This window comes from Sesamum indicum, linkage group LG12 (assembly GCF_026168435.1).
Source record: "Sesamum indicum cultivar Baizhima isolate 11 linkage group LG12, ASM2616843v1, whole genome shotgun sequence".
NCBI lineage: Eukaryota > Viridiplantae > Streptophyta > Magnoliopsida > Lamiales > Pedaliaceae > Sesamum > Sesamum indicum.
This window is the reverse complement of record NC_142668.1, coordinates 10,896,101-10,911,102: the sequence shown is the minus strand read 5'-3', so window position 1 is coordinate 10,911,102 and position 15,002 is coordinate 10,896,101. Positions and strand designations below refer to the sequence as shown.

The 15,002-nt window shown below is 31.6% G+C and overlaps 1 protein-coding gene and 1 long non-coding RNA gene across 2 annotated transcripts; both read right to left on the bottom strand.

Annotated features, from left to right (window-relative positions):
- Positions 1-341: 341 nt before the first annotated feature.
- On the bottom strand, positions 342-2,016 carry LOC148784851 (uncharacterized). Its single transcript, XR_016063332.1, has 4 exons — positions 1,399-2,016; positions 1,094-1,314; positions 911-985; positions 342-814 (listed from the first exon to the last, which is right to left on the bottom strand). It is a non-coding gene; the product is annotated as an uncharacterized LOC148784851 (long non-coding RNA).
- A 5,165-nt stretch (positions 2,017-7,181) lies between these two features.
- On the bottom strand, positions 7,182-11,160 carry CAT8 (cationic amino acid transporter 8). The gene is made up of 2 exons (XM_011084569.3): positions 9,056-11,160; positions 7,182-7,968 (listed from the first exon to the last, which is right to left on the bottom strand). The coding sequence occupies exon 1, from the start codon at positions 10,892-10,894 to the stop codon at positions 9,059-9,061; it is 1,836 nt and encodes a 611-aa protein (XP_011082871.1). The 5' UTR covers positions 10,895-11,160; the 3' UTR covers positions 7,182-7,968; positions 9,056-9,058.
- Between the last annotated feature and the right edge of the window lie 3,842 nt (positions 11,161-15,002).

Below are 15,002 nucleotides of genomic sequence, written 5' to 3'. Positions count from 1 at the left end.
CATAATTTTTTATCCTTTTTTATGACTTATATATATAATTATTAGCATCAACCCGTGCTAATGTATTATTATATATTTTTTATTTTTAAATTAAATAATTTTTTTATAATATATTGTGCTATAAAAGGAACTCTTTACATAAATTATTTTTTTTTATTTCTAATAGATAAAATATAGTAGTTTAAATTTTTAATATATTTTGATTATTATTGACAAAGATAATTTCCTACATATGCAACATATTTGATTTACCAATTTGTATTGCATGAGGATTACTTTCACACAATTATGACATTCTATTAAATACACTACGAAAAAATTATTTTATTGGAAAAGTTGTGGGAACGCCTTTTTTTTTTGAAAAAAAAAAATTGTAACGATTTTTTTTTTTTGTAACAGCTAGGCCTACCGCGGCTAAACGATACATTATAAAATATTTATAACAATTTTTTATCCCCAGCGGCCGCGTGCTCGTTGTTGTCGTCGTCAGCTGCCGGGGGATCAACTGGAGGCTCGAGCACTAGAGGATCGATGGTTCTGATGTAGGGCTCGAGTGCCAACACCCGATCATCTATGTCGGAGCACTGCGGCTGTGTTGGCGAGGGCTAGGGACAGTCGACTGGTCATCCGGGATGGTCCAGTAATCGAGTGGTGGGCCTCGGAGCCGAGACCGCCCGAGACCGAATACTCTGCCCCTCTTCCGGCCACCGCTGCTGACATCCAAACCTGTTGCTCCTTCGGGGCCACGGAGCTTTGAGAGAATAATGGAGGCTCCTCATTGTTGTTCTATTGTTTCTAGCGTTCCTCAATCATTCTAAAAAACATCTCCTCCGCACATGTTAAATAATTTGATTAGAAAAATAATATAAAATTAAAAGAATAAATTACGTAAATTTTTTTAATTACTTACCGCGACCTCCTCTGCCTTCGAGCCGCTCCACTGGTCATCCTCCTTCTTTTTGTAGACCTTTTCGAACACCTACATCTGAGTGAAGGGACGTCTGAGTTGTGTCTCATATTTAAAAATTAATTTAAAAAATGACTAGAAATAAAAAAATTAAATGAAATTACTAATATGATTTGAAATACTTACCTAGTTCCGCTTGTACGCCCCAATGAATGACGAGCCCCCGCGGTAGACGGTCACAGCTGCTTTCGGGTTGGCGGCCAGGTTGACTTTATTTTTGGTCGACTGTGCTTGGAATTCTGGGCTCGATCAGCCACCTGGTTCCGTGCGTCAGCAAACTGCTTCTGCAGAAACTTTCCCGCCTGCGACTTGATGAGCTTGAACATCGACTCGTCGTCTCAGTCCCACTAGTATGAAATTAGAAAAATTGACAATTTTTTAATTTTAAAAAATATAAACATAACTTAAAAATTAAATAATATTATTATTACTTCAATTTTTAGAATTAGAACAGCTGGTCCTCCTATGAGATCTGCAATATTTTGGCCCAAGGATGCGGATAATGCCCTTGACCGCAAAATTGATGGCCATGTGAAAATTGCATTCGGATCTAAAAGTGATAAATTAAAATCAATTCAAAATTAAAAAAAATTAAATCAAGTAACAACAAATATTATACATATCTTGCATCCCGGAGGCTGATGAAACACCTCTGGGCCACTAGGGAAGTAGTGGCGTTGTTGGTAGTGGTGGTGATGGTGCATCCCACGGCCTCGCCAGGGCCTATGTAACGCTAGCCCCCGCTGCTGCATCTAACCCCACTGCGAGGGAATCTCCTAGGGAGAGCTAGGAAGGCCACGGTCGAAGGTGTTAGGAGACTCCTTCCGAGGATGGGGGGTCCGGAGGTGCATTTGCTGGCTCATCCTGGGAAGGGCTGGGAGGGCCACAGCAGCAGGCACGACCAAGACCTTGATTCGGGGGCGGAGCACCGATCGTCATTATGTATAATTTAAAAATCTTTAATTCACTGTAATACAGAAAAATAATGAAAATAAGCATATAAAGGTTAACTTTAGAAATCATTTACTGGAGAAAGAAAATTAATAGAACTAAATCCATCTATATTGAATGAAGAGATGCAAGTATTTTCTCGTATTTAAATACAAATTATGATGGATAACATAATTTTTAAGTAATTATTTAAGATAGATACAAATTAAGTTAGTATCACAATCTGAAAGATATGTTTTAGATAATGTAAAATAAGTATTTAATGATTAAAATAGATAATATTTTCGGCCAATTAAATTTTCTTGGATATTAAAAATTCAATTATTATCTTGGATATAAGATTTCGGATAAATACAAAATAAATATTTAATATATTAAAATATATGATTTTTTTCTAATCAATAAGATTTTTTTCTTGACAATTTAAAAATTTATATAATTTTAGAGATAAGATTTGGATAAATATGAAATAGCTAATCAATATATTTAAAATAGATAATTTTTTAATCAATAATATTTTTTCTTGATGATTAAAAAATTCAAAATTATCAAAAAATAGTATTCAACTAAAATTGACTTTTTTTTATCAACAATCGTTCTGATATATATATATATATATATATATAAATAGATAGACATGAGTTTTGTCCAAATGATCACAACCTCCCATTTTATAAGATTTATCAAATTTAAAATTATTTTATTTCTTTTCATTCTACGAAAAGACTTCTGTTTTATCCAATAATAATGAATTAAATATTCAAAATACTTATTTAAGATGTCGAAAATTAAATAGAAGAAGCTATTCATGGACACTAAAAACTTAGAAGTTTAGTGACGAAAAGATTAAGTGATAATTTTAATATTGTTATAAATTATATATATTTAGTAATAAAAATATTTATTTTTTCATAATAATAAATTTTTATTTCAATAATAATATTTTTTTATATTGCTATAGCTAGAATTAGTAATAAAAAAATATTCGTAAAATTATCATTAAAGACAATTAATGACACATGCAACGGCCTAATAACAATAAATAATAGTTATGATTACATTATGTAGTCACTAATCATATTTAATGACAAACTTTATACATAATATTTATCACTAATAATGAGATAAAAATTATCATCACTTAATATATATTTTTATAATAAACTTAGAATTATCACTTGATATTTTATGGTAATATTATATTTTTTTTTTCTGTAGTGGGAGATAGTCTAAATTTGGATTACAATTTTGCCTCCCCCCCCTCCTCGATCACTATCAAGACTGAAAATCTCAAGTTGATCCGTAAAAGTGGAGTCTGATGCATGACTAATCAATTTGTTATTTATGTAATAATAATGCCGTGTATTATTCTTTTTTTTTCTTTTTTGTAAGAAAATAGAAGATTGAAAAAAATTAAAATTGATAAATTTTTTGTCTAGTTCTTAAAATACTAATATTTTCCAATTAGGAGACTTTAAAACTTAGTAATTTTTATTGTAATTTTATATGTTATAAATATTAAATCTCAAATAAATTTTAAACCAAATTTAATTAGTTTTTCTTTTTTTTAGTGGATTTAGATAACTCTGATGGGATTTAAAACTCATCATTCTTAGAACATAATAATGTCAATGAAAAAAACAGACCATTATTGAAATTCTTTATCGACATTAATTTTCTCGTTACAAAGATTAATGTTGACATGTTGTTCAAGAATCAATGATGAACAAGTGTTACTCCATTCAAAAACTTAAAACACTATTATTAAAAACTAATTTGATATTTTTAAAGTAATTAATCAAATGGTACTCAACTCGTCGATTTTTTTTCTTTTAAGACATCAATAATTATATGATTGTGTCGCTAGTGAGGCCGTAGTTCAATTGATGAAATTAATGCCTCATAACTATAAGTTCATGGGTTCAAATCCCATCAATATTTTGAATTATTATTCTATTTTAACAGTAATTACTTTCTACTGTAATAGTAGTTGTTGAGTTGTATATGCTTGTTATAATTGTTGGTGTTAACATACCAATTTACTTAAAAAAAGTTATATGATTATATTAATATTTTAATAAATTAAGCAACTTAGCAATACATCATTAGTGTTCGATACATTAATAAATCACGACAAATTCACATAAATTAATTGAAATAAATACCCACACTAACAATACGATCATAATTTCAAACTTGTTCACGAAACCTGGTTGTTGAGTCGATTAAAGCATGACTGGTGACCCGCAGACTTGTCAGAGTTATCCATTGGTAAATCAGAGAAAAAAACAGAGGTAAAATTGGGAAAAGTGAGTGAACTGGTGTGTGCCAATGTTCCACTTTATGATGATACAATAATGAATCAGTGAGGTGAAAAGATGAGAGAGAGGAATGAGGATAAGGTATATGTCTCATCCATCCATCCATTCACATTCACACGCCAAACATATTCTTTCCATCAGTTCTTAATACTTATCTTAACCCTACCAACAAACCCTAACTGCGGATAAAGACTTTCATCCCCTTCTTGAGCCAATACGTGAAATTCACACTGCAAAGGTTTTAGGTGTTGTAATTCTACTGGGTGACAACTGTAGTTCTTGCGGACTGCGGCCCATCATGCCCTTTTGAGTACTACCGCCCCTACAAACTTGACAATGACTATATATGAAAATATACTTTAATTTTTATTTCTTAGCAAAAAGCACGTGTGTTTTACGTCATTCGTGTTAGAATAAATTATGATAGTTTTTTCTTAAAATGTTTGTTATAATTATAAATACCTACTCGTTATTTAAAAAATTATAAATACTTTCTTGCGACAGTTTATTGTGAGGGTGTCTTTATTACGTTATTTGTATTTTCAAGGATGTATTTATAATTTTTTAAATAATGAAGAGATATTTGTAATTAAGATAAATTTTAGGAAGCTCTTTGTAATTTATCATTCATGTTATTTAATAGAATTATTATATAAAATTAGAATACTGCAAGAATTTCGTAAGGACCAAAGTTATTCTACACTTTGTAGCAAAACTCTTGCAAGTTCCTCGACTCATTTTGAACTATATTTAACAAGACTTTGATTAACTCCCACCTGAAAAAGTTACTAACTTAATTAGCATCAGAATGCCAATTCAATAAGCATCAGAATTAAATAGACTATTATTGGAACTCGTAGTCTTTTTATTTCTTCATTTATTTGATATTGTTGGCTTTTGTTCTTACTTGGTTTTTGTGGATTTTTTTTTTTTTTTTCAAATGAAATTTCTATGTCACTCTCAGTTGTGGCTTAAATTTTGATGAATTTTTTTTTCTTTATTTCTTATTGCCCCCCCTTTTTTTTTGTTTCGTTTTTCATACTTCTCAAGTCCAAAGCTAAAGAAGCAGACCCCCACAAATAGCCCAATAGATTTGGCACTGCTAGTGTATGAGCAAAGTATTGGGCTTATAGCCATCTATTTATGCTAATCAGCTAGGCCCAAAAGTAAGCCCAATCCAATAGAATGACTCAATGGACAATGGGGACGACACGTCGTACGTATTTTTAATACTGTGAGACACATCATGTTAAAAAATCTCCAACAAACTCCTCTTATATTGATGGCTTCCGACATGGTAGAAGCATGTAAAAGAAAATCAAAATGATATTTTAAGTTTTTAAATTTGTTCACTGAATGTAGATAAATTGAAAAATAATAATCCAATAGAATTGGAAAAAAAATAAATATATTTTTTGGGTCCAAATTTGATATATAGACTCATGAGTATTGATAGGTAGAGATCCAACTCAAACTCAATTTATATTTTTTGAATGGCTCTATGTCTTGATCTAATAATATTCATTGGGTCTGTATAGGGTCTTTGGATTAATTTATGGGTTTGGATATATGTCTTACCCTACTCTTAATACCCTAGTGGACTAGCTTGACATGCTGATTACCACGTATCTCATATTTTTTCAAAATGAAAAATACGGAAAATTATTGTTCTAGTCTGGTAACTTCACCCATGATTAATTTTAGTCTTATAAGTATACTTTTTTGTTAATTTAGTCCCGTGACTTTTAAAAATTAGTAGTCTTTGATAAAATTATGGGTCATTTAAAAATATACCTAGCATGATAATATATTTATATAATTGATTATTCAATTATTTATTAATTTAAAAACATACATAGTTAAACAATTACATGATACATAACGTTATGATGTCTTAAATTTTTTTAAATTTGTTCACTTGAATATACATCAATAAAAAAATTTAATTGAATTAGGGGAAAAAAATATTTTTTGGGTCCAAATTCACCCATGAGTATTGATGGGTAAAAACTTAACCCAAACACAACTTATATTTTCCAATGGATCCGGATCTGAACCTAAATTTAATAATATCCATTGGGTCTGAATTTCGGTTTTACAATTAATCTGTGGATCCAAGTAAAGGTAAGATCCTACCCATTGAGAAGTAATCTATATGGAACTTGTGACGCGTCTATTTGTGTCAAGGGTCCTGGATATGTAACTGCTCAAGATATCATCTTACCACCTTATGTAGAAATCGTTGACAATACACAACATATAGCTAGCTTGACAGAACCAATTCATTTTTGTATTGGATTAGAAATCGAGAGAAATCGCAAGATATCTTATAAAAATGCCAGAGAACTTTCAAGATGGAAGTTATCCTATAGATGTTGTATTCATGCATGTTCGAAATGTGAATCATAGTATTCATTCCTATGGGAATGGGAATGAAAAACAAGAGATACTCTTTCTCGAAATATGGACAAATGGGAGTTTAACTCCGAAAGAAGCACTTCATGAAGCCTCCCGAAATTTGATTGATTTATTTATTCCCTTTTTACATAAGGAAGAAGAAAACTTACCTTTAGAGGACAATCAACGCACGGTTCCTTTATCCCCTTTTACTTTTCACGATAAATTGGATAAACTCAGAAAAAACAAAAACAAAATAGCATTGAAATCGATTTTTATTGATCAATCCGAATTGTCTCCCAGGGTCTATAATTGCCTCAAAAGGTCCAATATATATACATTATTGGACCTTTTGAATAACAGTCAAGAAGATCTTATGAAAATTGAACATTTTCGCCTAGAAGATGTAAAAGAGATATTGGGCATTATAGAAAAACATTTCGCAATTGATTTACCAAAAAAGAAGCTTTAAATCTATTGGATTTTTTTTCGTCTTTTTTAATTAAGATGAAAATAGGTTTTGAATCTGTAGCACAATTCATATATTCGAAAGAAATTCAGAATTTTATTCAATAGATGTATCTAGGGAGAATTCGCTTTGAAGCGACTATTCCCTAGATACACACGTCGTGTTATTTTACAATTGAATCAAATTAAAAAAGACCTAAAGTTAGGAATTTATCAATAGGTAATGTTGCACCAATACCCAACCAAAGAGCGACTGCGGTACCAATCAAAAAGACGGTTCTCGCTACTGGACGGCGAAATGGATTCCCTGTATCCAATATATTAAATACCATATGTATGATCCAGAAGACCAACAAAATTACAAGGGAAAATAGCTTTGATTCTTCCCTTGTGTTGTCGGAATCAGGAGATACAGAGTGTGTTTAGCTTAATTTATTTAAAAGATTTTATGAGCTCCATATCTTAAGTATTTGAGATTCAAAAGACGGGACATCCTATTTTAAAAAATAATTTTTTTTTATAAAGATAAGATCATAAAACCTGTAAATGTAAGCAATCATAATTTTATAAGTTCTCAAATATTTAATGAATACTTTCAATATATTTTCAGAATTTTCAAATATTTATAAAATATTTTTAAAAGTTTATAAGCTTACCAAAACACGCTTAGATTCTCGTATCGCAGAAACCCACACGTGCCATTTAATAAGACTTAGGTTCTTTCTGCCTGTAGCTTACAGGGGGTGAGGAGCTTATGACGATATTAACACAGAGATGGGAAATGATATTCAGCTCAGGATATTCCTTTACAAAAATACAACATAGGACATGAACAACAGTTAACCAAATCTTGAGGAAATACACCTGCAAAATGAAAACCTGCAGTTTATGATGTGAACATGGAGAATTAGCTCAGCACTATATCAAATGCTTTACATTTTCCAGGATCGCAGGGAAAAATGAGAGTCAATCTAAGAAGAAGCCGACTTCAAACAGGAGCAAACAATCTCGACATCTTAGAGAAAAACAAAAATGAATGGCTGAAGTGATTTGATAAGCCTGCACTTAAAACTTCATCCAAGTCCTTAAAACCGTCGATCTTTGCAGCAGTAATCAAACTTCATAAGTAACCTATATATGCATGTGTGTTTTTGTGTGTCTGTGTGTAAGCTTGTCTGTTTTTCCATGCAGTGGTTTAGTGGGAGGACTTGATCGAATACATCTTTCCTAATAGTACACATGCATCCTGCAATTGTTCTTATACAAGGATATCTCCGCCATCTTATTCAGCAAGTTACTCAAGAAAGTGCATCTGATATTCTTAATGTCCTATTCACTATGTCCGTTTATTACTATTGGTCGACTAAACATAGTACATAATCACGAAACCAGTGTTTCAATACGGCACCAGCACTATGAAGTAATCACACTCAAGCAGCACCCAAAACCAGTTATCAAATTGGTACCAACTACAAACACCATCGATCCATCTTAAATTGTTATAAACATTTGGTTGCCCTCTATCCAAATTCTTCCTCAATTGTTCCTAATCAGCTACTTATTTCTACAAGGTAGGGAATAACTACTTGTCATGATCAAACCTAATAAAGTTGGGAATATCACCACATAAACAAGTACAAGCATATGGCTACAATTCAAATACCCACAATACTGTGACGATATTAATCACTAGTTGGACAACTGCAGGGACATTTTACTGAAAAAGTTAAATGAGGTTGAGAGCTCTTAGGGTGAATTTAAGATTATGGGAAATGAAGCAGATATCATGTCAAGTCTATAATTACATGAGATGTGAATGAACATGAGATGGTAGGACCAAAAATCAAAGGAGTAGCTATACACTTGGAGAAATCCCAAGACCATAAACTACAACAACAATGTAAAAAAAAAAAAAAAAAACTAAAATGTTAAGGCATCATGAAGTGGTTACCAACTATAAGATCCCTTTGTTGGGATTTCTATCTCCTTCTTCGAGTTTCGGTTCTTGTCGATCCATGTGAGCCACATCATAGGTGGCATGAACACCAGCCAAAATATAGTACACTAGCATTATGGCACTACATATGAAGAACCGCCAGATTGCCACGGTACCAAGAGATCCTATAAGGAAAACATTCATAGCTATAGATAGAGATGGCAACCACGGAACAAGAGGAACGCCCCAGACTTTTGGAACTCTGTGCTTCGAAATCAATGCCAATCCAAAAGTTCCCAAAGCCCAGAACCCTCCACTGATGGTATACCCTATCCATCCCCTCTGCTTGGAACTCCAAAGAATTGTTATCCCAAGTGATGAACCAAAAATAATAAACAATGACACCATAAATTTGATAGTGTCACGTTTTGGAGTGACATCGTTAACATAGTACCTTCTCACGAGCAATGCAACAGCCATAAGCATGAAAATAAAGAGTGTGCTGAATGACAACACGCTCGACAAAACATCCAAACTCGAGAACAGGGCAAGAATGCAGCTACCTGTGGTTGTCAAAAGTGTTGCATATATTGGTGTTCCAGTCTTTGGATGAACTAAGGCAAAATAAGGAGGAATCATATGCGCTCTTGCTATCTGAGTCGTGTATCGAGCCTGTCCCATTGATCCGACGAGCATACTCGTAGTCATCCCTTTTAGAGCAACAATACTCACCAAATACTTAGCCCACTTCATCCCAATCCTCTCAAACACAACAGAGTAAGCTGCATTGACATCCACCTGACTGTATTTCACCATCATTGCCAACACCAATGCCATCAAGCAGTATACCACAGTGATCAAAGACATTGAACCAACCAAGCCCACTGGTATATCCCTTGAAGGATTTTTAACCTCTTCAGCCATATTAGCCACCATATCAAAACCCGTATACGACCAGTAAACCACAGCTGCCGCAGTGAACATCCCTTCTGCCCCATGAGGGAAAAAAGGCACCAAATTCTCGCTCTTCCCATGGACAAATCCAACTATTATAATAAACACAATCACAGCCACACCAAATATGGAGCCAACCCAATTCAGTATCGATGAACGTTTAGTCCCCATCACGGCAATCCCATTCACGATCGCCAGAACCACCACAGCCAAAGGATCCAACAGGTTGAACCCCTCAGCAAAAGAATCAACTTTAATTCTCAAAAAATCCGGGTCACTCTTAAAAATACTAGCAACATAAGACGACCAAGAGCGCCCCAACCCAGCAGCCCCAACAAGCGCCTCCAAGAAAATATTACCAGCAGCAATGAAAGCAATAAAATCCCCCAATTCCACACGGAGAAAAGAGAAAGAACCCCCAGCAATAGGAATCTCAACAGCGAATTCAGTATAACAAAACACAGATAGCAAAGCCGACAAACCCGAAACAGCATAAGAGAGGACAATTGCGGGCCCCGCATGATCGTGGGTTTCTTGACCGGTGATGCTGAATATCCCGGATCCGACAACGGAGCCAAACCCGAGCCAAACGAGGTCCCACCAAGTGAGGCATTTCTTCATCTCATTCTCCGATTGCTTCTTGCTCTGGATAAGCTCATTGGCATCGGAGGAACGACCAAGGACACGGTCCTTGAGCCGGTGGGGGGTCTCGGAAAGGGCAGAGAGATAAGTGGAGAAGTTCCGGAAGGTGGGCTCGGGGAAAAAATCTTCTTTGCTGAAACGCCAGTAGGATCTTCCGTCCGCGGCGGAGGGAGAGGGATCCATTCTTGCTGGAGGATTGAGGGGGGATACGAGTTCTGAGGAGGGTTCGGTAGGATTTTTTCCACTAATAAATCCCATCTGAAACTGAAAGGGAATCAGAGCTTTGACTGGAAACAGGAATCAATCATTGGTCAGTTACGGCGGAGGGTAGCTGGATTCCATGAATTCAGGGATAGTAGAGTGGAATTCAGTTAGGATCCTTCTGAAATCCAGACGAAAATCTCGCAGAAGTCCCAAAGTTGTCGAACAACAATAAATTTGTGGTGATCTTTTCATTTACTTCTTCGGAACTATTGGCGTGGGCTGAGCCCAGTTTGATTTGTGGGCATTTATATCTATTTTCTGTTTCCAATGGTTGCTATTTGACCTTCATAGTAATATCGCTCTCTGCATTCGTTGGTTTTTATCTTTATATATTCTTCTGTTCTTAATTTCCACGTTTTTTTCCTTTTCAATGTTCCAAAATTTTAAGTTGTTTAAAATAAAATTCTCTTATTTAAAATTAGACTATCACAACCATTATAGTTAACCAGTTGTCGAAAAATATAAAAATGTAAATATTTTCAATTGATATGTAAAATGTTCTAAGTTACTGACACTCGGCACACTCGATGATTGTATAAAATGAGAAAAGTAATATATTATCTATACAATTGTAATATATATATATATATATGTATGAATATACATATATTTTTCTGTCGTGAATACAGAACTATTGGGAGAGTTAATTGATTAAAGAAATGAATATTTTGTGCATAGTAAATAGATTTAAAGGTATTTTTATCATTACATATTTTGCCATTCAAATTAATGACTCTAGGGATCGCATTTTTAATAAATAGTATAGGTTATGCATGGACACAAATATAACGATACAAACACGATATGACATGAATACTCCGACAATAAAATTTTTAAAAATTTAAATACAATACTGTACTGACACGACTATAATATATATATTCTCATAAAATTAAAATATATGATATTTAACACCATAAAGTAAAGAACAAAAATCAATATTAAAATAATATAAAATATTTCTTAAGTCTATATTCTTAAATATTTCGAGCACATGACTTTAAAAAGATATATAATTAATTTATTATTATAAGTAAATAGAGCTTGAAATATAAATTCGGACTTTTCTTGTGTGAGTTCTCCAAGTGAAATAGATAATGGAGAAGAAAGATTTAAAAAAGAGAGGAATAACCTAATACGAAAAAATTAAAGGTATTTTTACAATTTTCAGGAGTGACAAGTCAAATAGATTTTTTCTTCTTTTTTGTTTTTGTTAGCCATCATACATCTTAAAATTAAAAAAAAAATAAATCTAGTCATACCCATATACGCGTCGAATAAGCCAAATAGTGTATCAAACAACATATTTTCTTTTTTTTTTTTATTTTAAATTTTTAGACACACAAATGATATCATTTTCGATACATGTTGGAGGTACGTTGGCGTCGTGGTAATGTCCAATACATGTTCGATATTGCACTTGATGATTTGTTGAAGTATAGGTGCAATGTAGGAAGTAGTGAAGCTAAAAAATTAGTTTAGCCTATAAATTTAATCAATTAATTTGATAAATAAAGATATTAATTATATTATAAATTTTAAATTAATATAATATTACAAATTAAATGCAATACACAGATATAGAAATACAATTAATCCTTACAATGATTACTCTTTCAACGAGATGTGGGTTGAAAAGTATGAATCTCCATGTCTGAAAATATTGCAAGATAACCTCATCATTGATAAAATCATGAGACTTGAATAAAAGTTATCAAAGAAAATAATGAACAATTAATAAAAAGTTTCAAATAACGAACAAGAAAGAATTTCGATAAATTTGCACATTCTTTTCGGCACTCTCTCTATGAAAATCGAAAAAAATAATTTGAAAAAACTAAAATTTATTTTATCTGATAAATAAAAATAAGAATAAGTTGGTTGAAAATCATAAAATATAAATTGAAAATAAAAAAAAAAAGGAAGAAGAAAAAAGCAAGAGGTACTTTGAGATGAACTATAATCCGGAGGTAAAAAAATTTCCAAGGTAAAATGCGTCTGCCTTTTCATTAAATTCTATGCATACTTAAATAGGGTAAATTAAAATTACTCAATGTGATTTTGACATAATTATGAATACCTTCTTATTATTTAAAAATATTATAAATATTCCCTAATTATAATGATCGTCTAATAATCTGTTAGCTTTTTCTAGGTTTTCATCCAATTTTTGTGGTGATTTGATCAAAATGTCTTTTTGGATTATGAATCATAATTTTTTATATATTTTTTAGAATTTTCTAAGATATTTTTATGAATTAATATTCTTTATAGATTATTCATTTCTATATTTTCTAAAGAATTTTAGAAAAGGCAAAGTGATAATATTCACCTCACCGTCTAAAAATTACATAATTATTTTTTATTTGAAGTGAGTATTTACAATTTTTAAACAACGAAACAATATTTATCATTATACGAAATCTAAAAAAAAAAAAGTAATTGTAATTTACTCTATTTAAATACAAAGACTGAATTAGAACTTCCAAAATGATGCCTAACGCCTTTATTAGTTGTAGTCTTAGTCTTTCATTCCCTTACTAATAGAGTAGCGTTTTTTGTTAAATAGGAACAGCGACTTGTTAGTCGTTTTCAGACGTTGAGTTAGTTGGATTTCTTTAACTGATTCTTCACTGGTTCATTAGAATAGCAGCAATTGTATTGGATATATATTATCCTTCTTCTCTTCAATCTATTAATGGAATTTCAAGATTTCAATTTCCTTCTTCGTCTGCTTTAAAATCTTTTCAATCACGTGTAAACCTTTCGGTGATTTGAAAAATTACATTCAATACTCTTAAGATTTGTTTCTGTCTTATAAATAAGTCTTTTTGTTAGTTAAAATCTACTAAATTTATTGATATTAACAAAAAAAATTGAATGAAAATAAATATTTACCATTGATAGACTTATTCAGGTCAAACAAATATTTTATGACTAAACTATCCTTATAATGATGAAGATATATCTCCTTACATGCATTAACATGTGAAAATATAAATATAAATATTTGTTTAACATGCAATAATAAGTTAATGGGGGTAAATATGAATTTTTGATAATTTTTTTTTTATTAATATCATCAAATTCGGTGAACTTTGACTAACGGATGAATTTGTTTGTTAGACGGAAGCAAATTTTAGATATACTAGATATAATTCTCCAAATCATAGAGAGTTTACGTATAATAACATTAAATTTCAGGATAGGATAATTACACTAAATCTCATGACAGGACGGTTACAATTATTTATTTAGTTTACTTTAGAATTGATGGATTGAATTTGAAGGAAGAATTTGGAGAAAGGATTTCAAACGATTCCATTTAAAAAGAATTTGAAATAAATTCATATTCATTAAATTTGGGCGCAAGCTTATTAAAGGCCTAATTGATAGCCCAAAACATAAAGATTTATCATTTATTTAGGATTATCCGCTAGCTATTCTCTATTTAATTTAATTAAGAGGGTGTTTGGCTAAGCTATAAGCTCCTCAAAGTATTTTATAAGCCGTTTCAGAGCTTAAAAATTCTTGAAAATCGTATGTCGAAATTTTATTTTGAAAAACATATAAGATTCTAAAATGAAATATTTTTGATTTTGTAAGGTCTTTAATTTTGTATTTAATAAACAAAAAAACACTCATAAATTTGTTAGTATTTTCACTTTTACCCTCCGTACCATTAACGTTGTCTTCCCAAAACAAAATGATCTATTTACATAATTTTAAATTCTAATACTTTGATGATTTTTCGGTTCTTTTTACTGTATAAAAATATATTATATCAAACACTATAATATATTATTTATTCAGACACTTTGTGAGATTATTTTTAGAATATAATTAAATATTTTTAAGCTATTAAAACATGGGATAAGGATCTAATAAGAGTCGTGATCAAGAAAATTAGGTCACCGGCACTAGATTAGAAATCCAATTAATGGTCAGATTTTCAAATAGGTCTGTTAAAGAGCGGGTAACATCTAGACCTAAGCCTATTGCAGTAGTAAAATATTTATTAGGGTAAAATTATAACTATCTTTTTTTAAGTTTGGTATAATTACAAATACCTCTTTGTTGTTTGAAAAATTACAAATACCTC